Source organism: Protopterus annectens, chromosome 9.part0 (genome assembly GCF_019279795.1).
Source record: "Protopterus annectens isolate FY-2018-M chromosome 9.part0, PAN1.0, whole genome shotgun sequence".
Taxonomy (NCBI): domain Eukaryota; kingdom Metazoa; phylum Chordata; order Ceratodontiformes; family Protopteridae; genus Protopterus; species Protopterus annectens.
The window spans coordinates 1004392933-1004420587 of NC_056743.1; the positions used below are offsets into that span (position 1 = coordinate 1004392933).

The window sequence follows — 27655 nt, forward strand, 5'->3', positions numbered from 1 at the left end:
CCCCTGCGCAACAGGTACTAAAAGATGGAAGAGAAAGCAAAATCTGTACAAACAGTGAAAGATTTCTTACAAGTTCAGCCTCCAATGTTTAGCAGGAACTGGCCCTCCAAGAATTGGTCTTTCCAGACTCCTCTAGGGCACAAAGAGGCAGGAATAGGCGCTCGAGAGGCAGAAACCAAACCAGGGGTGCCTACAGGGGACGCCAGTGGCAAGGTAACAACCAGCGAGGCACGGATGCAACCACCACCACTACAACAACTCATTCACAGTGACTTGGCGGTGGCACCGCCTACCAGGGAACAACTAGAAGCACCCTTAGGCGGAAAGCTAACCTTATTTTCAAAGAACTGGCATTGCATCACAAGAGAAAAATGGATTTTGCAAACTATAGACCAAGGTTACAGGTTCCATTTCCATACTCTACCAAGCAAAGAGGAATGCCAAACCTGCCACCTACTCAAAGGACAGAAGCTCTAAAGCAAATATCTCAATTACTAAGAATGAGAGCTGTGGAAAAGGTACCACCTTTGGAGCAAGGAAAAGGATTTTACTCCAGACTCTTCCTGGTACCAAGAAAAGAAAACAAATGGAGGCCTATTCTAGACCTGTCCACTTTAAACACATTCCTCATTGTTCCAAAATTCAAAATGCTGACCCTACAGCAGCTTCTTCCCATGCTGGGCAAGGAGTCTTGGCTGGTAACTCTAGATCTCAAGGAGGCATACCTGCACGTCCCCATAAGACCAATTTGCAGAAGATACCTCAGATTTCTTGCAGGATCAGAGCATTATCAATTCTCAGCATTGCCCTTTGGCTTACCTACTGCGCCCAGAGTGTTCACGAAATGCCTGGCATCAGTAATCGCTCATTGCAGACTTCAGGGGATTCAAATCTATCCCTACCTGGACGACTGCCTGATACAAGCGGACAACAAAATCAAACTAACAGAAGACCTACAAAGAGTCATTTACCTGCTGCAAGCCCTGGGATATACAGTCAATATAAAAAAGGCAAGGCTGATTCCATCCCAAAGAATAACCTTTCTGGGTGCAGAACTGGACACATCAAATCAAATGGCATCCCTAACTGCAGAAAAGAAAGAGCAGCTTCCTCTCTACTTCTTGGCATTAACAAAGCAGAACCATCTAACTGCAGGAAAAGTGCTGCAAGCTCTAGGCTTCATGGCATCCTGCATAATACTGGTCCCTCATGCCAGGCTGCATATGAGAAAGCTACAATGGTACCTAAAGAATTTGTGGTCTCAACACAAGCACAGCCTAGAAACCAAAATTCCAATGATTCCCTGCCTGAAGAAAGAGTTCCTATGGTGGGCTCAGGCCTGCCAATCAAACTCAGGATTGCCCTTCCGCAAAAGCCAACCAAAACAAACCATCACGACAGATGCCTCAGACCTCGGTTGGGGGGCACACATGCTGGACAGGTGCATTCAAGGCCTATGGACTCAAGACCAGCTGCACCTGCACATAAATCTAAAGGAAATGATGGCAGTAAAATTGGCAATCCAGGCCTTCAAACCTTTTCTCCAAGAAGGTCAGCTGATGATAAGGACAGACAACACCACAGTTCAACAAACAGGGAGGCACACACTCATATCCTCTATGCCGGCTGGCACTGGACCTATGGGATGTGGCTCTGGACTACAACATTCAGTTACAGGCAATTTATGTACCAGGGAAGGAAAACATTCTAGCAGACATATTAAGCAGAACTACCACAGATGCCCACGAATGGATGCTGCATCCGGACATCTTCAAAGCCATCACAAGAGAATGGGGATTACCACAAATAGACTTGTTTGCATCCCCACTCAATCACCAGCTAAAGAAATTCTGCACAAGGACGTACCACCCACTTGCTTGGTAGGTGGACTCCCTATCTTTCAGTTGGAAAAACCTGATAGCATACGCATTCCCACCACTTCCTTTGATGCACAAGGTGCTTCTGAAGATCAGAGGAACATCCGAGGATCATTCTGATAGCTCCAGACTGGCCAAGACAACATTGGTATCCATTGCTGAGGAGCATGTCCTGGGAACAAATATGGACACTGCCCCTGATCCCATTACTGTTAACACAGAACAACTTCAACATCCTGCATCCAAACCTGAAAACTCTGCAGCTGACTGCCTGGAACATTACATGACAACAATTAACCCAAATTTATCCCAAAGGGTTAAGGACATAATCCTGGAGGCTCGAAGACCTTCAACAAGAAAGAATTATGCAGCAAAATGGAAAAGATATCTCACTTGGAGTACTGCAAAGGAGCAAGAAGTGACACTGGTGAACATAGCCAACATCCTGGAGTACTTGGCAGAGCTCTTCCATACAGGCCTGTCCTACTCTTCCATCAAGATACATGCCTCAGCTATTTCAGCAGAATACAGCTTGGATCCTCCTGTCTTCTCAAGATCCTCTGCTCAGACAGTTTCTGAGAGGAATTAAAATGTGAAACCTCCCGGAAACCTCCATTACCAGCATGGGACTTGAACTTTGTACTAGAAAAATTGACACTTCCCCCTTTCGAACCAGCAGCAACAGCAGAATTACAATACTTATCCTGGAAGACTGCATTCCTGCTGGCAATAACTTCAGCAAGAAGGGTCTCTGAACTACAGGCATTAATGGCAGTGCAACCCTTCCTGATCTTCCATCAAGATAGAGTGTCCATGAGAACAAATCCTACATTTATGCCTAAGGTGGTATCCAGAGTCTCTTTAAATCAGGCTATCCACCTTCCTACATTCTTCCCCAACCCACAGAACAGGGGAGAAAGACTACTACATACCTTGGATGTGCATAGACAATTACGCTACTACCTGGACAGGACAAAAACCAATAGAAAAACTGACCAGCTTCTGGTAGCATATGCAACAGGGAAGGAAGGAAAACCAATTTCAAAACAGACAATCTCCAAATGGATAGGAAATTGCATTAGGTTTTGTTACTCCTATAATGGAAAGAAAACTCCAGAGAACATCAGGCCTCACTCCAGAAGGGCTACAGCCACTACCACAGCTTTCTTACGAGGAGTGGCTACCAAGGACATTATAGAGGCTGCTACTTGGACCTCCGTGCATACATTTGCCAAGCATTATAATTTACCTTTATACTCTAGATCCCGAGCTGGTTTTGCCACTGCTGTTTTGCAAGGGATCCTAACTACACCATAATCTCTACTCATTCCTCCTCCCCTAGTTTAGCTATGGTATTCTACCCATTTGTGAAGACTGCAGATGCATCCTTGAAGGACATAGTACAGTTTTGTACCTACCATAAATGTAGATGTCCGATAGGAATGCATCTGCAGTCAGGATTACCCTCCCTCCTTCCCCTCTGTGGTACTCCTAGGGTATTTGCCAACCTTCAGCTAGCTTGGGGGGGATCTATTATGGTGTATTTGTTTGTATATATGTACATACATGCTTATTTTGTGTGTTTGCTCTCTACTATTTGGAAACTTTGTCATTTATCCAAATTTAGCCATCCAAGAGGGCACCTGGCATCTGGGGCAAGAAACACTGAGGAAAATGGCGTCGGCTGATGCCTTTATACCTGAAGAACTGCCGCAATGACGTCGGGTGAAGTGCGACACCAGCCGAAGCCAGACCCAGACTTTGGAATCCGGCCGACCGAAGGGCTGCCTGACGACAGGACAACCCATTTGTGAAGACTGCAGATGCATTCCTATCGGACATCTACATTTATGGTAGGTACAAAACTGTACTTTTCTTTTGCTCCCCCAACACAGACCACTTGCCACCCCTTCAGTTTTGGACATTGTGGATGATGTCTATTTAGAATCCAGTTTGAACCCTGACTCTCTTCCTCCTGCTCCGGCTAAGCCTGACAGATACTATAGAGTGCCTGATTCACACAAATTTCTTTACAAAAGCCCTGTAGCTGACCCAGAGACTATCTCCCAGGGTCCCAAGGGGGCTAAGGCGTCTATGGCTAAAAATCCAGTACCTTCTGAGAGGGATTCTAGAGCACTAGACAGGTAGGGGAAAAAGGTTTACACCTCAGTCACACTAGCTTTGAGGTCACTGAATTGTCAGTTTCACATGCTTAAGTATCAGCAATTCCTAATCTCTCAGTTAAAGCAAAGAATTGCCACTCTCCCTCAACAATCTGAATTAAAAGAAGTACAGGATCTGTTACACGCCACTGAACAGGTGGGCAAACATACCTTACAATGTGGGTTTGATTCTTTGGAGGCCTCCTGCAGAGCAGCTGTCACTGGGTCCGTTATACGTAGGCATGCTTGGTTAAAGGAACAAACTCTGCCTGATCATGTTAAAGCAAAACTACTAGATGCTCCTTTACAGCAGGATGTTCTTTTTGGAGTTAGAGCAGAAGTTTTAAAGAAAATGAAGGATAAGGCAAAATCTATGCAGACAGTCAAAGATTTCCTACAGGTACAACCCCCCTCGCTTCAGCAGAAACTGGCCAACAAAAAATTGGTCCTTTCCAGCTACTGACAGACCACAGAGGGGTAAATACAGATGCCCAAGGGGCAGAGGACAACCACAAGCCCAGTACAAACCTCGCCAGTGGGGCACTACAACGCAGAAGGGAGGAGAAGACAGGTCCCAACCTACCAGAAGGCAAACTCAATGACTTGCACCTCATCTGGCCAAGCAACACTCTCTTGGCAGCCCCCTTGGGGGGAAAACTCGCACTTTTTTCAGACAACTGGCACATTGTCACAAAGGACAAATGGGTCCTAGACATAATTTTACGAGGATACAGATTCCATTTTCACACCTTGCCTGGACGACTGTCTCATCCAAGCAGAAAGCAAGGACATTCTCTTACATCATCTGGCCTTTGTGAAGCATCTACTAAACCGCCTGGGGTACACAGTAAACGAAAAGAAGTCAAATCTAGTACCCTCACAAAAAATGACATTCCTGGGTGCCAGCTTGAGTACAACGGCCCAGAAGGCTTATCTTACAAGCAATTACAACTGACTCAATATTTCATGACAATGGCAACAAAGACCCAATTAACTGTAAGAAAAATTCTGCAGGCCTTGGGCTTCATGGCATCTTGCATACTAATAATACCATTTGCAAAGCTGCATATGAGGAAATTACAGTGTTACCTAAAAAGCGTATGGTCTCAACACAGCCACAGCTTGGACACAATGATATCTCTCATTCCCTGCCTACAACAGGAATTTCTATGGTGGTCACAGGCATTTCACCTCAACAAGGGTCAGCGTTTCACCTTGCCCCCAGCCAGGCAAACTATCTCAACAGATGCTTCAGACTATGCCTGGGGGGCACACATGGCAGGGCAATGTATTCAAAGCCTATGGACCGCAGATCAAAGAAATCTGCACATAAATCAAAAATAGATGCTAGCTGTACAGAAAGCTCTGACAGCCTTCAAGGATCTATTACATCCAGGACAACTTGAAATAAGGACGGACAACACCACAGTAATGTGGTACATAAACAAACAAGGGGGTACACATTCCTACCCTCTATGCAGGCAAGCAATGATCCTATGGAACACAGCTGTGGCTTACCAAGTTCAGTTACAAGCTCAATTCCTGCCAGGACAGAAGAACACATTGGCAGACAACCTCAGCAGAAACATCAAGGATCCCCACGAGTGGAAACTAGATCCACAAATATTTGCAATGATAACTCAAAAATGGGGCCTTCCAGACAAAGTCCTGTTTGCCAGTCCTCAAAACTATCAGCTAACAAAATTTTGTACAAGGACATTTCACCAACAAGCTTAGAAAGTGGACGCACTCTCTTTCAGTTGGAAAAACCTAACAGTATATGCCTTCCCTCCATTGCCTCTCCTCACAAAGATTCTTCTGAAAGTCAAAAAGGAGAGACCACGACTAATTCTCATAGCCCCAGACTGGCCACGCCAGCACTGGTACCCGCTATTGAGAAATATGGCGCACAGCCCTCCATGGATATTGCCTGAAATCCCCCATTTGCTCACGCAACAAAACTATCAGATTCTTCACAGCCAGCTCAAAACTTTAAATCTGGCTGCATGGCATATCAACTAAACATCCAACCAGTTCCTCTTTCACAAGCAGTTCTGGATGTTATTCTGGAAGCCAGGAGGCCAAGCACCAGGAAGGCTTATTCGGACAAATGGAAAAGGTTTTGTGCCTGGAACCAATCTAAAGGCCAAGACACAATTCAGCCTCACATTTTACAGTATTTAGCTGAGATGTTGCACAAAGGACTTTCTTTTTCCTCCATTAAAATCCATGCTTCAGCTATTTCAGCTCACTACAACATGGATCCACCTTTATTTTCACATCCTCTTCTAAAGCAGTTCCTCAGAGGGGCAAAAACATTAGACCACCCAGGAGAGCTCCTACACCAACATGGGACCTCAATTTTGTTCTGGAAAAACTAACACTACCTCCCTTTGAACCAGCTTTCTCTGCAGATCTTCAGTTCCTATCATGGATGACTGCTCTGCTCCTAGCAATAACTTCAGCTAGGAGAGTCTCAGAGCTACAAGCACTAATGGCTGTGGAACCTTTCCTAATTTTTCATCAAGACAGAGTTTCTCTCTGAACTAATCCTTCCTTCATGCCTAAGGTGGTTTCCAGTGTGGCTTTAAATCAAACCATCCACTTACCCACCTTCTTTCCAAGTCTACAGAACAAAGGTGAGAGACTCCTGCATTCCTTGGACATTCACAGGCAACTCCGTTACTATTTGGACAAAACTAAGGTTTTCAGAAAATCTGACCAGCTCTTTGTATCCTATGCTACAGCTTCTCAAGGGAAGGCTATGTCAAAGCAAACCATTTCTAAATGGATAGGTCATTGCATACGTTTCTGCTATACCCATCATGGGAAACCAGTTCCTGCTACCATTAGGCCCCACTCTACCAGGGCAACAGCTACCTCTACAGCCTTTCTCAGGGGGGTTCCAACCAAGGAGATTTTAGAAGCTGCAACTTGGAGTTCAGTACACACCTTTACCAAACAGTATCACTTACCTCTTTACTCTAAGACCAGGGAGGGTTTCGCCACTGCAGTTCTGCAGGGCCTTATTGCCTCCACTAACCCTCTATGATACCTCCACCCTACCTTAGCTTTGGGATTCAACCCAAGTGTGATGACTGCAGCAGGGTAACACGATGAACATAGTACAGTTTTGTACCCACCATAAATGTAGATGTTTGAGTGTTCACCCTGCTGCAGTCCAGGTTACCCTCCCTCTATCCCCTCTGATCTACTGACCAAATCTCTCCAATACCTTACTGATGTATTTGCTTATAGCTGAAGGGATTTTGTGTTTGTGCAGAGGTTACTCCATTTGCTACTAATTTCTGACCACCTTTTCTGGGGGCACCTGACATCTGGGGCAAGAAAAACTGAAGAAAATGGCGTCGGTTGCAATATATATACCCCCTGGCGCACTGACGTCAGGGAAGAGGCGACAGCAACCGATGCCGGACCAAGACTTTGGAATTCTGGCCGACTGCTGGACCGCCTGACGACAGGATAACCCAAGTGTGATGACTGCAGCAGGGTGAACATTCGAACATCTACATTTACGGTGGGTACAAAACTGTACTTTTCTGCTACTTGCACCATGGTAAACCTGTGCCCAAGTGGATCAGATCACATTCCACCAGGGCTGCCTCTACTTCAGCAGCTTTTCTCAGAGGGGTTCCAACCAAAGACATTCTAAAAGCTGCTACTTGGAGCTCTGTTCATACCTTCACAAAGCATTATCATTTGCCTCTCTTCTCCAAATCCAGGGCAGGCTTTGCCACTGCAGTCCTGCAGGGCCTTATAGCCGCTCCTAATGCTGTGTAGTTCCATCCTCCAATCCATAGCTTTGGGATTCTACCCAAATGTAATGACTGCAACAGTGAAACATGAAGAACATAGTATAGTTGTGTACACTTACCATAAATGTAGATTTTCGAGTGTATTCACTGTTGCAGTCTGGGTTATCTACCCGCCATACCCCTTTCTATACCTTTTCTTTCCTTCACTATACACTAAAGCCTTTGTGGTGTATTTGCTTTTAGATGAAGGTAAAGTTTATGTTGCTAAAAGTGCATTTTTATATATCTTTTTGTTTTTATATATATATATATATATATATATTTGCTCCCCAGCTGGGGGGGCACCTGATATCTGGGGCAAGAAAAACTGAATAAAATGGCGTCGGCTGCATGTTTTATACCCCTGACGACCTGCCATCATGGAAAAGGTAATTATTTCAGACTTCTTAGTACCCTTTGATGAACAATTAGTAATTTAGTTCAAGGCTGTATTGTTTTCATATGAATTTTTTATATGCATTGAATTTACATATACATATTCATTATATTCATTATATTTATTATAAGTAAGTTTTATATTTTATAAACACAATGAAATTTTAAAGTTGATAGATAGGAATTCAGAATTTTAAGCTGTGTTTGTAGCTGTAATGTTTCTGTGAAGTTAGCCTAGTTGTGACTGTTTTAATTGATTTAAACATCATGTGACTGAATTAATTATTTAAAGTAACTTTGTTTGGAAACTTGTGTTTTATTCTGAAGAAGTTACTACATTTTGGCAACGAAAAGCACTTCAAATAAACGTATTTAGTCTACATGCTTACTACGTCCTGTGGGCTCTTTGTGCTCGGTGTCTTTGCTCGTTACTTTTAGAGTTTTTTTTACAGTGTTTATTATATTTCTTAGTTTGTCATGCAAGAGTAGACAGCAACCGATGCAGGACCCAAGACTTTGTTATTCAGGCCGACTGAGGGCAACCTGCCAGCAGAACACCCGAATGTAATGACTGCAACAGTGAATACACTCGAACATCTACATTTATGGTAAGTGTACACAACTGTACTTTTTCAGTCCCAGGGGACTCGCAGAACTAAGCCGTGGGTGGCCTCCACTTCCAAGTCTGGGAATACTAAGACTCCCCCCTACGATAAACTGTCTCAATGACTCCCTTTTAAAATTTCCAAGCACTTATCATCTGACTGCCCCTTTGAGGGGAAAGACTGCTCTTCATGCAAAGAATTGGGAACTCATTACCCAGGACAAATGGGTTTTAAATATAGTGTCCCAGGATACAGATTTCACTTCCACACGTTGCCAACACCAAGTGGGTGGACGGACCTACCCCCAAATCAGTGGGCAGAGGCCCAAAAACAAGTACTTTCCCTCTTAAGCATGGGGGCTATTCAGCTGGTACCAGCAGAGGAAAAGGGACAAGGTTTCTACTAGAGACTTTTCCTAGTACCCAGAAAAGACAATTCATGGCATCCTATCCTGGACCTGTCTACTCTAAACACCTTTTTGGAGATTCCAAAATTCAAGATGCTGACTCTTCACCAATTATGCCTATGCTAGGCAAAGATGCCTGGTTGGCAACACTAGATTTAAAAGAAGCATACCTGCAAATCCCAATCAGGGAGTCTTGCAGAAGATACCTACGCTTCAAAGCAGGCTACACACGCTGTCAGTTCTCTGCACTGCCCTTTGGCTTATCTACTGCGCCCAGGGTATTCACAAAGTGCCTAGCTTCAGTTACTGCATTTTGTAGGCAAAGAAATATTCAAATATATCCATACCTGGAACAATTGTCTAACTCAGGCAGAAAGCAAGGACATACTTTTGAATCATCTGGTCTTTGTAAAAAGGGTTCTAACTTGTCTGGGGTACACCATAAATGAAAAGAAATCACAACTGGTACCCTGTCAACAAGTTATATTCCTGGGAGCAAGCTTGAATACAACTTCCCAGATGGCTTACCTCACACCAGAAAAGCAAATTCATTTGACAGCCTACTTCAAACAAGTGGCCACAAAAACCCTGCTATCTGCAAGACAAATACTGCAAGCCTTGGGGTTCATGGCCTCCTGCATTCTTCTAATTCAATATGCAAGACTGCATATGAGGAAACTACAATGGTATCTATAAAGCCTATGGTGTCAACATTCTCAAAACCTAGAAACAATGATTCCTATCATAGCTTGCCTACGCCTAGAGTTCCTTTGATGGGCAGAGGCCTGCCACCAAAACAAGGGACTACCTTTCACACCACCCCCTGCCACCCAAACTCTAACAACAGATGCATCAGACAATGCATGGGGGGCTCACCTGGCAGGGAATTGCATTCAGGGCAAATGGAACCCAAGTCAAATGCACCTGCATATCAATCAAAAAGAAATGTTAGCTGTACAGAATGCTCTGACGGCCTTCAAGGATCACATTCTTCCAGGACAACTAATATTAAAGATGGACACCACTGTTATGTGGTACATAAACAAGCAGGGAGTACTCATTCTTACCCACTCTGCAGACTAGCCATGGCATTGTGGAACACAGCCTTGAGCTACCAAGTGCATCTACAAGCTCAATTCCTGCCAGGAAAGTTAAATACACTGGCAGATGGACTAAACAGAAACCTCATGGACCCACACAAGTGGAAATTGGAACCAAGGATTTTCAACATGTTGACATGCAAATGGGGGAGCCCAGATATAGACCTGTTTGCCTCTCCCCAGAACTACCAATTGGACAAATTTTGCACAAGGACTCCCCAAAAACAAGCCTGGAAAGTGGATGCTCTGTCCTTCAGCTGGAAAAACTTATCAGTCTATGCCTTCCCCCCTCTGCCTCTGCTCTCCAAAATACTACTACGTGTCAAACAGGACAAACCAAGGATGATTTTGAGTGCTCCAGACTGGCCACGCCAACACTGGTACCCCCTCCTGCGCAGTGTGTCACGGTTATCTCCATGGCACCTGCCTCAGACTCCTTCCATGCTGTCTCAGCAGGAGAACCAGATTCTGCACCCTCAGCTTCCAACACTGAACCTTGCAGCCTGGCTAGTTACTTAATTTCTCCTTTACCTTCCCTCCGTAAATCTGTGACAGATATAATCTTAGAGGCAAGGAGGCCTAGTACTAGAAAATGTTATGCTGAAAAATGGAAAAGATTCTGTGCCTGGAACCAATCTCAGGGGATGAGCACAGCAGCGCCCAATTTACCTCAAATTTTACAATACTTAACTGAGATGCTTCACAAGGGCCTGTCTTTTACCTCCATTAAAATCCACGCCTCAGCCATTTCATCTCATTATAACACAGAACCTCCCCTCTTCTCTCATCCACTGCTCAAGCAGTTTTTCAGAGGGGCCAAAAATTTGAGACCATCCAGGAGAGCTCCAACCCCAGCCTGGGACCTTAACTTAGTCTTGGAGAAACTCACTCTACCTCCTTTCAAGCCAGCTGCTACTGCAGACTTAAAATTTCTTTCTTGGAAAACAGCTTTCCTTTTAGCAATCACTTCAGCTAGAAGGGTATCTGAATTACAGACCCTTATGGCAATGGAGCCTTTCATCATCTTTCATGCCTAGACGGTGTCACTCAGAACTGATCCATCCTTCAATGCCCAAGGTGGTATCCAGTGTGGCTCTTAGTCCAGTCATTTGCCAACCTTCTTTCCCAATCCACAGAATAAAGGGGAACAGATACTGCATTCCTTAGATGTGCACAGATAACTTAGATTTGACTTGGACTGGACTCTAAACCTCAAAGGAAATCTGAACAACTGCTTGTAGCATTTGCTGCAGGGGCAGAGGAGAAGGCTATTTCAAAGTAAACCATTTCTAAATGGATAAGCCATTGCATTCATTTCTGCTATAAGCACCATGGAAAACCTATCCCCCAGGGGATCAGACCTCACTCCACCAGGGCTGCATCTACCTCTACAGCCTTACTCAGACGCATCCCTACCAGGGACATCCTAGAAGCTGCTACCTGGAGTTTTGTACATACTTTCACCAAGCATTATCATTTGCCAATTTTCTCTAAATCCAGAGCTGGCTTTGCCACTGCAATCTTGCAGTGCCTTATAGCTGGCCCTTATGCTATCTAAACTCCTCCTCCCAACCATAGCTTTGGGAGTCTACCCAAATGTAATGACTGCAACAGTGAAACCTGAAGAACATAGTACAGTTGTGTACACTTACCATAAATGTAGATGTACGAGTGTATTCACTGTTGCAGTCCTGGTTACCCTCCCTCCAGCCCCCTAACTTCTTTTGGCTATACCTCTACTTTCCTTTACTATACTTAAAAGCCTTTTTGGTGTATTTGCTTTTTTGTTAGAGGTATATCTTTGTGCCTTTATTTTTAATTGCTTCCCATTAGGGGGTCACCTGACATCTGGGGCAAGAAAAACTGATGTAATGGAGTCGGCTGCATGTTTTATTCCCCTGACGACCTTGCGTCATGGATGAAGGGACAGCAACCGATGCAGGACCCAAGACTTTGTTAATCAGGCCGACTGAGGGCAACCTGCAAGCAGATTACCCAAATGTAATGACTGCAACAGTGAATACACTCGAACCTCTACATTTATGTTAATTTTACACAACTGTACTTTTGATTTTAAGACAGCTCATTGACCACTTTGGGCATGAAAGTGAGGTTAGTATGCAAGCATACTCTGTCCTTGTGCAAGGCAGTGAAGAGTGGTCTGCCGTAAGGGCCTGGAGCTCTGAGACTCTTCTGGCTGATGTGATGGCCACCAGGAGTATAGTCTTCCAGGTGTAGTGTTGGAGAGATCAGTCTTTGGGCTGGTTCGAAGGGTGAGAGCCTCAATTTCTCCAGGACAAAGTTAAGATCCCAAGGGGAGGGAGTTGGCTTCCTTCTGGGGTCTGAGATGAAGTGCTCCTGTTAGAAAGAGTTTGACTTCTAACCTGGATGCTAGAGGAGGTACTAAGGGCAGACATGCAGAGATGACAGACAAATGTATTTTAATGGAGTATGATAATCCAGACTTCATAAGGTCACACAGATAAATCAGGACCACTGGAGGCTCTGCTCCCAGTGGCTGCAGGGTATTTGTTTTAGACACCACAATGAAAATCTCTTCCATTTTGGCAGGTAGGATTTTCTAGTAGTCTGATGTGAGAGTGTTCGATCTCGCCGTTTGTTCTTACACCTGGGTTCGGAGCCGATCCTCGGCTCCGTGTCGGCCGCTTGCAAGCTCTGCATCGAGAAGAAGCTCGAGACAACCTAATTCCCACAATCCCCCTCTGCTTTTACCTCAGATCTAGTTTGCCGCTGCTGCGTTCGCATCACTGGGTCGAGCTCGAGCACCTAAGCTAAGATTTAAATATTTTTTTCTTGTTATTTCAGAATAATTTTATTCTAAAGAGTTGTTTAGTGACAGTGTGTGTGTGTGATACGGTTTTTGAGGAATTCTCGGTTCCGTTTAACTTTAGTTTTAACTTTCTAGAGTTTCCCTCGGGGCCTACCACCCCTTACTGGAGTGACTATGATGATAAATGATAGACATTTTTCTTTTTACAGGATTTGACAAAATAACTGGATTGGACTTTATTACTGGACTTGGCTTTATTACTGGACTTGACTTTTCACTTAATACCCATATTAGCTCAAGATGTCTGAGAAGGCTAAGTCTGGGTTTAAGCGTTGCCAATGTGGGCAAAAGATGTCAGTTACTGACAATCATAGTTCCTGCGTCTACTGTCTTGGCCCTCTCCATCTGCAAGAAGACTGCTCAATTTGTCATTCTTTCAGTGGGAGGGTCATGACAGATAGGCGCAGGAAACTCATGGATAGGGGTTTGTTAAAACCTACCTTTCAAGAGGCTCTGGATGCTTCAGACCAGGCGTCCAAATCCTCGAAGGAATCGAAGACGTCGGAGCCCAGGTCATCGGCTCCAAGCTCTTCAGTTAATGTTAGATCACCGGTTCCACAGACTTCGGGGCCGAGTGTTCAACTGTTGTCAGTTTCCGAGCCTCGAGTCTTGGAACCGGTGACGGAGCTCCCTCCCCCGACACTGTTGAGGTCGGCTCCGTCTTCGATTCCTTCGACCCGTTCTTCCAGACCCCTCTCCGATACCGATGTAGACCGCGTGGTGCAGAAGTTAATGGAGCATACGGCCTTATCCAAACTTATCTCGGTCTCCTCTCAATTGGTGTCGAGACTTGAAGGCCTCCCCCTGTCTCCATCTGTTCCTCCTCTGAGACCTGTCCAGTCTTCGGAGCCGGAAGAAGCTGAGCTGTTGATTGTGGAGCCCTCGGTGCCAGAACCGTCCTTTTCTCGGTCGGCTCCGTTCACCTCGACTCCGTCGGATCCGGTACCGGAGTCTCGGAGCCGAAGATCCATCCTTGGTTCAGGGACCGAGAGTCGGACCGATGTTTTGGTTCCGACTCTCCCTCTCGGGGCCTCGGCTCAGATCGACTCTGTTCCGTCCTCGGGGTCGATGCCGTCTGTGCCTGTTTCGGGGATTCTTCCCATTTCTTCGGAACCGGGAGATACCTCGACTCGGGACCCGGGGGCCTTCGACCTCATGAGGAAGGTGTTGTCTACCCAGGCAATCACATCAGCAGAAACGGCTTCTCCTCCCCATAAAGGACCGTTATCCTCCTCTGCACCCACGGCTACAGTTAAGCGTCGAGCACCTGTGTCTCAGCCACCCCTGGAGGGTGCCCCCTCTTCCTCGGAGGCTTCTTCGGATGCTCCCCCCGAAGAAGTCCCTAGGAAAAAATTGTGTAAGAGGAGACACTTAGATTCTCCACAAGAATCTTTGACATCCGACACTGACTTGGATGAGTCAGAAGGGTCCCCAAAGTCACCCTCAGAAGATGTCTCTTTTTCCGATATCTTGGAGATCCTAAAGCAGAGAGATGATTGGCAATCCCTCCCCCCTTCTGAGGATGAGTCAGTCTTGCTGAAGGCATTTGGTGCTCGCCCTTCCTCCTCCTGGGTCACTCCGCCCTTTGATGAGTTAATGGAGCTGATTGCTCGAAGGGCGTGGGAGACGCCTGACACGGTGGAACCAGTCCCTAGAAAGCCTAATAAGTATATTACTGCACCCCAAGACAAGGCTTATCTAACAAAGGGAGTTCCAGTGGACGCTATGGTGGTGGCAGCGGCCACGAAAAAGGAGATGTCGGAATCTTCCTCATCTGTCCATCCCCCTAACAGAGATTCTAGGACTATGGACAGGTACGGGAAGCGCATTTTTAGTTCAGCGGCTTTTTCTATGCGATCCCTGAACTATTTGACCCACTTCACACGACTACAGAGGGATCTAATCAAAGAGTTGGGAGATACCCTCCAGGGTACTACAGATGCTGCTGTCTCGGAGAAAGTTACAGCACAACTCAATACCCTTACATCCATTGTAAACTCGTCCATGAGGCTGATCTCATACGCAGCCGAAGGATCGAGTAGGGCAGCAGCTTCAGCGATTGCTCTTCGTAGACAATCCTGGATGCGCTTATGTTCTTTTGCGGAAGCCTTCAAGTCTTCCTTTACTAACGCCCCATTTGACGGTGCCACTCTCTTTGGCCCCAAAGTGAAGGAAACCCTTACCCGGTGTGAGCAGGAGGGAAAGACTCTGTCTGCTGTCGGAGTCCGTTTTTCCACCCCATCCAGACCGTACCCCAAAGGGCAACGCGGTGGAAAAATGTGGTTTCGAAAACCCCAAGGTTCTTTCCCAGGCACACAGGGTGATGCCCCCTCTAGAGGCAGAGGAGGGGGCAGAGGTGGAAGACGCCGCCCTGGCGGCAGAGGGGGTCCACAAAACCAAGGTGACAGGGATACCCCCCCTGGAAAACCTTTCCAGCACTCCTGAGAGGAGGCCCGACTGTCCTGCTCTGGAGGCAGTCGGGGGTCGCTTAGCTTTATACCCTCAGGCCTGGCAAAATCTTACTGCAGACAACTGGGTAAAAAGCGTTATTACCAGAGGTTACAGAATACCCTTCCTATCCCCCCCCATTCCAAAGAGAAGTCTACCAGATGTGCTGCCCCATCTGCGAGACCCAGCAGCTATAGAAATTTCAAAGCTGCTAGAAAAAAGAGTCATCCAACCAGTCCCGGCGGACTAAAGAGGATTCAGAACTTACTCAAGGTTCTTTTTAGTTCCAAAGAAGACAGGGGACTGGAGGCCGATTCTGGACCTAAGCAACCTCAATACCTTCGTCAAGAAAGAAAAGTTCCGAATGGTCACGCTTCAATCGATCCTTCCATTCTTACAGAAGGATGACTGGATGTGCTCAATAGATCTGAAGGACGCTTACTACCACATCAAAATGGCCAGGGCGTCCAGCGATCACTTGCGCTTCCGGCTGGGAGCCAGTCACTTTCAGTTTCGAGCCCTGCCCTTTGGTCTGACCTCAGCCCCCAGGGTTTTCACCAAATGCATGGCAGTGGTAGCATCTCACCTGAGACGCCTAGGATTCCAGGTGTTTCCGTATCTGGACGACTGGCTCCTTTCTGCCACCACCCAGCGTCAACTGATACAGGCCAGGGATTACACTCTACAGCTTTGTGTTCACCTCGGAATTTCCGTAAATTTCGAAAAATCTTTACTACAGCCATCACAGCATATCTTATTCATAGGAGCGGAATTGGATACGCATCATTTAATTCTAAGGCTTCCTCCAGAAAGGATAGCCTCACTACAAACCCACATATCTCTTCTTCTGTCATCCAGAAAATCCCCAGCAAGACTGGTTCTGAAGGTTTTGGGTCTCATGGCAGCTTCTCTCATTGCGATACCATTGGGAAGACTGCACATGAGAGTTCTACAATGGCTACTGTTTGCACAATGGTCGTTCCAACAGCTACCTCTGACACACGAAATTCTGATCACGAACACATGCAAATCACACCTAGCCTGGTGGCTTCAGACTTGCAACCTTTCCAGCGGAAGACCATTTGTGCTTCCCACGACAGCTACGGTGACCACGGACGCTTCCCTGATAGGGTGGGGGGGCATCTTTCAGGGACAGACAGTCCAAGGCGAATGGACCAATTTAGAGTACAATCTGCACATCAATGTTCTAGAGTTGAGGGCAGTGTTCCTAGCGTTGCAACACTTTGCTCCCCTTCTTCCTCTAGGGACTATTGCAGTTCAGACGGACAACATGTCAGTAGTCTGGTACATAAACAAACAAGGGGGAACCAAGTCTTATCAGCTATGCAGAGAGGCCATGAGAATTTGGCAATGGGCGGAGTCCACAGGTCGCTTTCTGATTGCAACGCATATCCCGGGGTCATCCAACGTCATAGCCGACAGGCTAAGCAGAGCAATACTACTGCCTCACGAGTGGTCCCTCAAACAGTCAGTTGCGAAGAAGATTTTTCGCAAGTGGGGCCAGCCTTCCTGCGACCTCTTTGCGTCTCCAATGAACGCCAAATGCAGGAGCTACTTTGCCCTATTACCCCCTCCAGGGGAAGTCCCCAGGGACGCGCTGGTTCACGATTGGCCCCCGGGTCTCCTGTACGCTTTTCCTCCTTTACCCCATGATTGCAAAGTTTCTACAGAAAGCCAACAACCTGCAAAGGACGATAATCCTCATTGCCCCATTCTGGCCTCGTCAAATTTGGTTTCCCTTTCTTCTGGCACATCGCATTCGGGGACCTTGGATCCTGGACCCAGATCCAGATCTACTGACTCACTCTTCAGGGGTTCCTCACCCCTCGCTCTGGTCACTCCATCTAGCAGCTTGGCTGCTCCGCTTCCCTTCTTAGCCAGGTCTGATCTTCTTTCGCCTGCGGTTCAGAATATACTAGTGGCTTCTCATAAAGCTTCCACTACAAAGACCTACACTAGTAAATGGAAGCGTTTTGTATTCTGGGCAAACTCACAGCATTTGGACCCTGTCATAGCTCTGTTAAACAAGATCTTGGAATTTTTAACAGAATTGTTCCATCAAGGAGCGTCTCCTGCCACTTTAAGAGTGCAATTGGCTGCCATTTCCAACTTTCATGTGGAAGAATGTGGGGCGCCTATTATGGCTCACAGACTTTGTAAGGCTTTTTTAAAAGGGTCTTTCCATATTAGACCATCAGTTAGAACTCCTACATCGCCTTGGAATCTAAACCTTTTATTAACTAAACTGATGTTATCCCCATTTGAGCCAGCCTCCTCTTGTCCATTGAAGTATTTGTCGTGGAAGACCCTCTTCTTGGTAGCCATTACATCCGCTAGGCGAGTATCTGAGCTTCAGGCTCTTTCCATTAAACACCCTTATTTGATTTTTCACTCTGACAGAGTATCTCTTCGCACTAATCCATCCTTTCTTCCCAAAGTTTGCTCTATTAATAACATTAATCAATCCATTGAATTACCTACCATTTTCAAAAATCACTCCAATAAATTGGAGTATATGTTACACAAGTTGGATGTCCATAGACAGCTTAGATTTTACTTGGATAGAACAAAGGATCACAGGAAATCTGATCAACTTTTTGTGGCTTTTGCTGACAGCAGGAAAGGTATAGCGGTTACTAAACAAACTCTTTCCAAATGGCTAACTGATTGTATTATATACGTTTATGATTCTTCTAATCAAACTTCATCGGTCAAACCCAAGGGACACTCTACAAGATCAGTGTCTACATCCCTGGCTCATGCAGCTCGCCTACCATTAGACACTATTTGTGCAGCTGCTACTTGGTCTAAACCGCATACTTTCATCTCTCATTACAAAGTAGACAGGGTTTCTAGGGACAGGGCAACCTTTGGTTCCACTGTGCTCAAGAACGTTCTCCCGTGAGTTCCTCAGGAACATGGAGCTAGGGACGCTACCCAGGTGTAAGAACAAACGGCGAGATCGAACACTCTCACATTTAGAAGTTATGTCCTTACCATAACGTTCCATGTGGAGTGTTCATCTCGCCTTTGTTCTTACATTCCCACCCTCCCACCCTCAGGAAGAACATTTAGTTTGGTGCCTGGTCTGGGTTATTCTGCTTCTGCATTCGCAGTGTATATATATGTATATATATATATATATATATATATATATATAAAGTGTTCTTGCATTTATATAATTTTTTGCATGAGTGTGTTCTCTCTCTGACTGCTGGTTTGCTTGCAAACTAGATCTGAGGTAAAGGCAGAGGGGGATTGTGGGAATTAGGTTGTCTCGAGCTTCTTCTCGATGCAGAGCTTGCAAGCGGCCGACACGGAGCCGAGGATCGGCTCCGAACCCAGGTGTATGAACAAAGGCGAGATGAACACTCCACATGGAACGTTATGGTAAGGACATAACTTCTAATTTTCTGGCTTCCTGCAGAACTTAGATTACGTCCTCTGAGTATAGGTGTCTAAAGGGAATCAACACCCTATCACCCACAGTGTGAGATTCAATGTGGACAGTTGGGTGTGTAGGAGTGTTCCCTTTTCCTGTGTGAGTAGGTCTGTTCGCTGGGGTAACTTGTGGTGATTGCTCTTGGCTAGGTGAACTAGAAGAGGGAACCCGTGCTGTCTTGGCCAGTATGGAGTCACCAGCAAGATTTGGGGCTGTTCCTTCTGAATTTTCAGTAGGACTCTTTGTAGGAGAGGGAAGGGGGGGATGAATAGGCGTACATCCCCTTCCAGGAAATTGAGAGAGCATCCGTCTTCCAGTCCTCTGGGTGAGGTACCCTGGAACAGAAGGTTGGGAGCTGTCCATGCGGGAGGTGAAGAGATCCACATCTGGGATACCCCGTCGATGGACCTGGTCCAGAAACACATCCCTGTTCAGCATCCATTTGTGAGACAGGGTCATGGTGCTGCTCAATGAATCAACCATCACATTTTCTGCAGAAGGGATAAAACTTCTTGGAGAAGGATCTGTTTCTCCAGAGCGATTTCCCAAGCCTGTAGTGCTAGTCTGCACAGGAGAGGTAGGGCTTTGCTCCCCCCCCCGCTTGTTGATGTACCACAGCACAGAGGTATTGTATGTGTACCACATCAGCGTGCCTGGTCAAAAGTGATCCTTGAAAATTTCCAAGGTCAATATCAGTGCTCTCATTTCCTTGATATTGATGTGTTCCTTCTGTTGAGTGTGGGTCCTTGTCTTCCTCACTCTCCAGTTTTCTAGGGTTACACCCCATCCTGTGTCTCAGGCTTCCGTGATAAGATCCTGGTTGGGAGGTATGGGCAGGCCAGGATTTTTCTGAATCTGGGAGATCCATTATTTGAATTTCCTGGTCAGGCATGGCAGCATGGGAATCATTAATTCCAGGGGGTGCAAGTGTTTCAAGATTGCACTTGGATACCACTGGGGGACCATGGGGATAGTTGAGGCCATAAACCCTAACATTCTGAGGAATTCCCTGGCTAAGATGGCTTTGAGGGGGAAAAGTTCCTCGAAATAAGATGTGAGCATCACAATCTTGTCTGGTGGTAGGCAAGCCATCATTTTCCTTGACATAATTCAACACCCTAGAAACACCTGATCTTGGGAGTGTATCAGGGAGGATTTTTTTTAAGTTTATGGTAAATCCTAGACCTGATAGGAGGGAGATGGTGAAGCGCAGGTGTTGGTAGGGCTGTGGAACTTGAAGGAGCCTGGATCAGGATGTTGTCTAAATATCCTTTGTGCTATAGAAAGACCAAAGGGTAAAGCACAGAACTGAAAGTGCGCAGAATCCACTGAGAAGCGGATGTACCTTCTGAAAACTCGGTGAATGTGGATGTGTAAGTAGTCGTCCTTTATGTCCAAGGACACTAGGAAAGCCTGAGGAAGGATCAGGGTTGAAGAGTAGGGAGAGAAAGCATCCTGAAGGAGGGGACTCTGAGGAAAGTGGTGAGGTGGGATAGGTCCAGGATAGGCCTCCAGGGGCCTTCCTTTCTGGGGACCAAGAGTAGTCTTGAATAAAATCTTCCCTTTGCCAAGGAGGGTACCTCCTGAATGGTTCCTTGAGCAAGAAGTTCTTGCCAGGATTGGTGGGAAGAGAGGTATTTGGTCTCGGGGTGGGTGAGGGATTCCTTTGGGGGGGGGGGGGTCTGGTCTCCCAGGTCATGAAGTATCCCTGTTTTATGATAAAGAGGACCCAGGAGTCCTTCCTGGGTAACCTGCTTCCAAGCAGGAAGGTAGAGGTGCATGGACAGAGGGGAGTCCGGGTGAGGAGCCTGGTAGTCACAGACTACCAGGTTTTCTTTCAAAGGGTTGTTTAGAGGGAGGCGTGGCAGAGGCAGGCCGAGAGGGGCCTGTTTCCTGTGTTCTTTTCTGGGTTTTGCTTGAGGTCTCTTACTGAGGCTCTCAAAAATGAAGTTTTTGTTGGGTAATTCCTCGGACAACGAGCTACTGGAGAGACAAAGCTATGTCTCAGTTACTGCAGTTCCTTCCCTTTGGTTTGGAGGGCTTTGAAGAGATCAACAGCTGCTCTGCCAAACAGGTGATTGTTGTCAAGAGGCGCATCCAGGTTTTTGGATTTGACGTCATCAGGAAGAGGTTGCAGTCTTAGCCATGAGTACCTCCTGATGACAGAGCCTGAGGCAGCAGCTCTAGCAGAGGCTTCTCCACCATCATAGCTGCACTTAATAGAATGTTTTGTGACCTGGGTGCAAGAACTCAGGAGGGAAGAGATATTGGCCTTAGCAGGAGAATCAGGTAGTTCTTCCAGTTATTTACTCAAGTCTGCCGTGAGTGTAAACCTTCTTTCCCAGGCATTCCAGCATCCTGCTCTCTTTATCAGAGGTCAGAAAAGATGTGGAGAGGAGCAATTTGCAAGTTTTGTCCATGGTCACAGAAATAATTGCAGGAACTGCAGAAGGGGCCTTGTAGAGAGAGGTTGCTGCCTCAGGCACCTTATAGAATCTGTCTGGGATGCTTGGTGGCTGAGGGCTGTCAGTCAGGCTTTTTAGATGCAGCCATGAATGCATCCAGAAATGCAAGGTGTACGGGGGGCACTGCAGAAGGGTTAGGAGACTCCAATTGAAGTAATTCATATTATCTTTTTGGAGTCTCAGTGACTTGGCTGCTATTCGATTTAAAAAAAAATGCATCTTAGTGATGGTCTAACCAAAGGTGAGATCCTCACCTGGGGAATCTGTGCCATTGGACTCCTCCTCTGGAGAGGCATATCCCAGGGGGAAAGCCATTTGAGAGGAGTAGGTGAGGGAGTCATCCTCATTCTGTGATGAATCCTCTTCTGCTGAGGGGTCGTCAGGGAAAGCTTCCTTGGTGGTAGAGGCCATAGGGGCTTGAGTAGGGGTCAGGCCCTGACGTAAGACCAGGAAAGCATTGAGCAGGCCTTGGGTAAAGGCCTGCCAATCCGGGGGGGCTGTACGGTCGGAGCAGACAGAGGTTGGGAAATATGCTTGGTTTTCTGTTTTCTCTTCCTATGAGTTTCTGATGGGGAAGGTTGTGAAATACGGTGGAGGGTAGGAGGGCCTAACATCGGCCTGCACGCGACTATGTCCAGTTCTATATCTTCGTATACTACAATTTGAGAAACCCCACGCAGTCTCTCAAAAATAAGAGCCTAGGTTCCGCCTTGGCGACCAACTCAAACAGCTGGGTTTCCCTCCGGGATGTGACTTCGGGCAAAGGAATAGTTTCCTCCGGGCCTTCCGCCGAAGGAAGCTCTGAGGACTCCGACTCAGACTCTGGGCCTTCACTGGCCATGAGAGGTACGGCTGGAGTGGAGGGCACAGCATTCGGTTCAGGCCTGGTCTTTTTGGCCTTCTTGATTGGGGGGCTCTTCCGAGGGTTCCGACATCTGATCCATACGAGCGGCTAAATATTTAAAGCTTTGGTTCTCAAGGTACAAATTCAGAGCTGCTAGACAGCTTGTAAGGGTTTTGGGGGACAAAGGTCCGACAAATACTATGTTGTGGTATGGTCGTGTTCTCGGCCTAGACAGAATAGGCAGAGCTCATGCGAATCCTTATGTGGAATTTGCCTTTCACACCTACACTTGCCCTTCCTATGTGACATGTAACCCAAAGCAGTAGCAAGTAAAGATTAGAAAACCCTTATGGGGTACTTATCTGGAGTTGGATGTAGAAAAACGTTTCTTCTGATAAAGTGATGACTGAGCTGTTAGTTACACAGGAGGCAGAAAAGTTCTGAGGTAGATGCATGCTGACGTCTGCTTTATACCTGATGCCCATTTACAACCGACATCAGAGAAGAGGCGTAGGATGTCGCACACATCCTAGCAGTAGCATTTTGCTTTTGTATAACAGCCGGACATTCGAGAGCTCACCTGAGCAAACTCCCTGGTCTCATGAATACAGCAGCGTATGAATAGATGGACATTGGGTAATTCTGGTGCTGTTTGTTTTGCAGACATGCAGGAGATCTATCAGAGTAGCCTGACAGTGCCCTGTATGTCAGGCATAGATATCCCCTCAAAAGCCTGTAGGAGACAGAATACACAAATAGAGCCTCGAGACAGTCTGCATATGACATTTTACTTAAACCCTGTATTCTTTTAGTGAGGAATCACTGTGGATGTTCCAGTTGTTGGATATGCCTGGTTAGGTAAATACTAAAGGGGGCATTGTACTCGATGATAGGTCTGATGAATGCCGAGTACAGATGAACAATGACTTCCTTGGACTTGGATGCCGTAAATTTGTTTATAAGTTGTGCAACATAGAATGATTTCCTCACTGCTGTAAACACATGATGGTCAAAGGCTAGATTACGATCTGCTGTGTGTGTGCCTAAGTCCCTGACTACTGGGTTAGTTCTAAGGGGTATGTTGACAAATATGATAGTTACCAGGGGTGAATGACTTCCCAAAGGATACTGTTATGCATTTCTTGACATTTAGTTTATGGCTCTGCCATGAGTTGTTTCTTTGTTAGCTCTTACTGGATAACATTCGTGTCAGTGTGTGATTCAATGACAGCACCTAATTTGCAGTCATCTGCAAATTTATTCAGCCAGAAACAATTTTATTTTGTATAATATACCATTGTAGTAGTACAAATTTGGTTCTCGTATTTGTTTTCCATGGAGAACCTGTATCATAAGGAGTTGTGTGTACCCTTTTGCTTTTTTCTTTTACTGGGATTTGTTGACATCATTCCAGTGACAGTAAATGTCACTTTTATGGATAAGCAAGTGACTTTTTTTTGTTGTGCTAGTTGAATATAGATGTTTGCTATCATAGTGAATACTGATCAGATGTCTTGCACAAATCTTTTGCATAAAACCGAATATTGTTTATCCTGTATTTGGCCTGTTGTCCTTACTGTCATTTTTGTATTGTTCACGTTTGTTAACTTTGCTGTACCCTGAGCAGTTTCTGCCAATTCACTTCTGTTTTGAAGAGTTTTCTTAGAAATGCTCCCTAGCAAGCTTCAGTATTTCAAGTGATCATGTCATAATTTCACGTTAAGGATTTGCTACTGTAGTTTATGTTGTATAATATTTTTTCTTTTCCTTTCAATATAGAATTTAAGTGGTTTGATGGCTACAGTAGCAAAGCTTTTAAGTATGAAGGTTCCAGACTCTTATGAAGTTCTGTTCCCTGAAGGCCATGCTACTTCCACAACTCAAGATGGGAAGAAACCGTCATCAGATGTGAGTGAGTCAGGTGTGTACCAGTTCATTTTGTAAACATACTTAAGTTTATCATTAGTTATACTATTAACCCTAAGGTCAGAACAGGCTGTTTTTGTTTTTTGCTAATTTGATGAATTTTTAATATTCAGCTTTGCATAATAATTTGTTCTTCAGTGAAGTACATTGCTTAATGTTGTTGGGTTTGTCTCTGGTTGGTTTAATTATTGTTTAGAAATTTGTCCGATTTGATAAACAGCTGTCCGTTAGGTTAGTTCTTACAGACATGATTTCATAAAACAGACTAAGGTTGTTGTGGGGACACCTAGAATCTTGCATGCTGTTTGTGTTCATTCTTGTGTTTATATAATGTAATTCCTAAGATTTGGAATGCCTACAGTGGATTTTCACTGCTTTCATTTTTCATACTGCTAAACTTCACTGCACTTAGAGGGTGAATTTGTGCTACTTACTGCCTGCAATCCCGATGAGTGGGGCTCTTGTTAAAGGCTTGACAGACACTACATCTTATACTTCAGAATTATAATCCAAGATAAAGCCAGCTTCTAACAGTCCTAGTTACTGACTTTTATTATGTCTTAATACCTAGGAGTACCTTTCTAAATGCTGCAGTGGATGCAGACAAGTAACTTGCAAGTTGAAGGAATAAGAAAGTTTTTGTCGCTTCTGTTTTTAGTTTTTCAGTGTCAGCTTTGACATTGAGTCATGTAACTTTTTTTAAATCCTGTATTTAACATGGTCTGATAACAGAAGACTCCTGCAAAAGATTGACTTTTGACATTTTTGCCCCTGCATTTGCCAGCTTTGCTCCCAGCTTTTCCATTGGGGCACGTGCACTTCCTGTATGCACACTGCATAGCGTCATGTACAGAGCTTAGGAGAACACATGTACCTGCTCTGTCAGTTTGGATCTTGCTCGTGGCATTTGTTTTGAAAAAAAATCTGCATCTGATAGCTGAGGAATGCAAGTCATCAGAGTGTTAATATACCCACACTGACACTGCTTCTGCTGCTTTGAGGAAGAGCTTGATGCAAAGCATTGCTGTAAGCACCACCATTTCAGCTTGGTTGTCTACAAATGTGAGGAGAAATACCAGGCTTACCTTTCATGTCTCAGGATAGTGACTATAGAGAGGGCCACTGCAAGGATGGGCAGGAAGTCTATCTCAGGATCCCTAGCTGGTGGCAGAATGTTGTGAGAAGATGAAAAGCGCAGATGGCAAGCATTGACTCTATTTATCAGGTGGTTTTGTGGGTGTCAGATAGTGAGGAGTCCAGTTAACATCTGTCCACCTCTTTGGAGGCTTATGAAAAAATGCATTATAGGCACACCCACTGCACCCCACTTTAGAGATGTGCATCTCTGGATGTTGGCAGCACCATCTTCTGAATGAATGCCCAGGTCTCATCTTTGACCAGCCTGTGCCCATAAAGCACACTCTGAGCTTTATCCGTGCTCAGTGATGACACTTGGGATGAAGACCTCATCTTCCCAGGCCTGGTGGGGATGGATAGCCTAGGCTTGAGATTATCCATGGGGGCCTTTTGTTTCAGGACTTGTAGGACATGCCAAGATTTTAAATGTAAGATATGCATTTATGAATTGATAAGAAATGTCATTTTGGGTGCTAGACCACACCTTTAAGGAACATTGGCTGATGTCAGTGCCTGTTGAAACAGAGATCTCTTCACAGTACAGTATCTTTGGATACATCCTTGAGGTTCAGTAAACTTTTGCCTCTCTGTCCAGCTTGATAGGTTCATAGGCAAGTACTAGGCTAGCTGCCTTTGTTGAGCCATTTTAATCTTAGACAGTCTCCTTTTTAAAGGTGAGAATCAAACTATGTACCTTGTGACTTTGAGGTAAACACCTTAACTATCATGTCAGCTGTCACATAATCCTTGCAAATGTTAGACTGTTGATCTGCAAGCAATTACAAACCTAGCCAATAACCAGAGATCTGAATCAAGCCCTGTACATTGTATCTGTGAGTTTAAGCTTTTAACTATTATGCCAGTCCCAATATACAATAAACCAGCAAGGTTTACTGTAAGTCACAATTACTGGATGTATCTATGTATGAGCCTAACAGCAATTGACTGGTAGCTCTTAGCATCTGCTGAAAATACTTTTTGAGGGTGACATACAAGCTACTTTGTGGAAAGAAATGCCTTATACAGCACTCTCTTTGTGGATATTTAAAATTATTTATTCCAAAAAAAAAAAAAAAAGCAGCTGCTCACCTTTTTTTTTCACCTTCCTTCTCATTCAAAATCATTGAGTACATCCATCCCCTGTCAGTCTTGGAGCTAGTGGTTTAGGAGGATCATCCGTAGTAACTTAGAACAGTAGTGCAACCTGCCCCTTATCTGCATTTTTTTAAATCATTTTGCTGCTGAACTTTTCTGTGGACTGTCCTGTAAACCCTTACTTTCACCCAAAAACATCTTGTATCTGTCAAAGAGGAAGGCCTTTGTTCATCCCATCCTTGGAGTTGGTGCTTAGTGACGTTATTTATGGGTCCTGGAACTGTCCAGATACTGTTTTCTTTGCTTCCAGGGAGCCATCTTTCTTTAGGTACCCAGTTGAGTGCATTTGAGATCATTTCAGAACATCCTATGGCTGGCTTCTTTGAGTTCTCTGTGGACCAGTGTAGGTCCCAGAGATCACAGCTATTACCACACTTTTCCATCATATTGTACTTGATGTGGTGTATTAAGGCATCAACTGCGTGGAGGAGAAAGAGGATCTTTCCACTGCAACACTGAGGCTCAAATCTCGGTCTCTTGCATCAGATGTCCATGTTCCATTCCACCATAGTGGATTGTACACTGGAAATACTGTGAGCATCACTTGATTCTGGGGTCAAAGAAGAGCTGGGCAAGACCTTTACCCATGGCTTCTGCTCTAGCTTTTTATGTTGCCCACTGTAATTTTGACTGTACTGATGCTGTCTTATGCAGCATGCTTTGGTATATACGTGCAGAGGATGGCATGTTTGGGGCAGTTCTCTTTTAAGGATAGGCTCAGTCAGGTAATCTTAGATGGCATCCTTTCTGAGGAGGATGTCCTCTTGGGGGCATGTCAGAATTTATTGGAAGACATTCAGAAGAAGAGACGAGCCATGATGAACTATGGTGTAGGGTGTTGCATGATGCTTTCCTCCCACTTCTGTCCCTAGGCCAGGCCAATTTCCAGGGAAGAAGCAGCTCTCTCCTGATTGAGCAGCCCTCCTTCCAGTAGCTGCCTACATCTTTGAGGATAGTAAACTTGCTTCCCTTATGTATGTTTTGTTGGCTGTGTGATAGTCTAGG

At 45.4% G+C, this 27655-nt stretch overlaps 1 protein-coding gene across 1 annotated transcript in view; it reads left to right on the plus strand.

The window, feature by feature from the left end:
- The window catches only part of KMT2D (lysine methyltransferase 2D), a 3358270-nt gene that overhangs the window by 3022234 nt on the left and 308381 nt on the right, over positions 1-27655 (plus strand). Inside the window, exon 45 of the mRNA XM_044082193.1 lies at positions 24212-24353. Within this exon, the coding sequence (XP_043938128.1) occupies positions 24212-24353 (142 nt within the window). The remainder of the gene's footprint in view (positions 1-24211; positions 24354-27655) is intronic.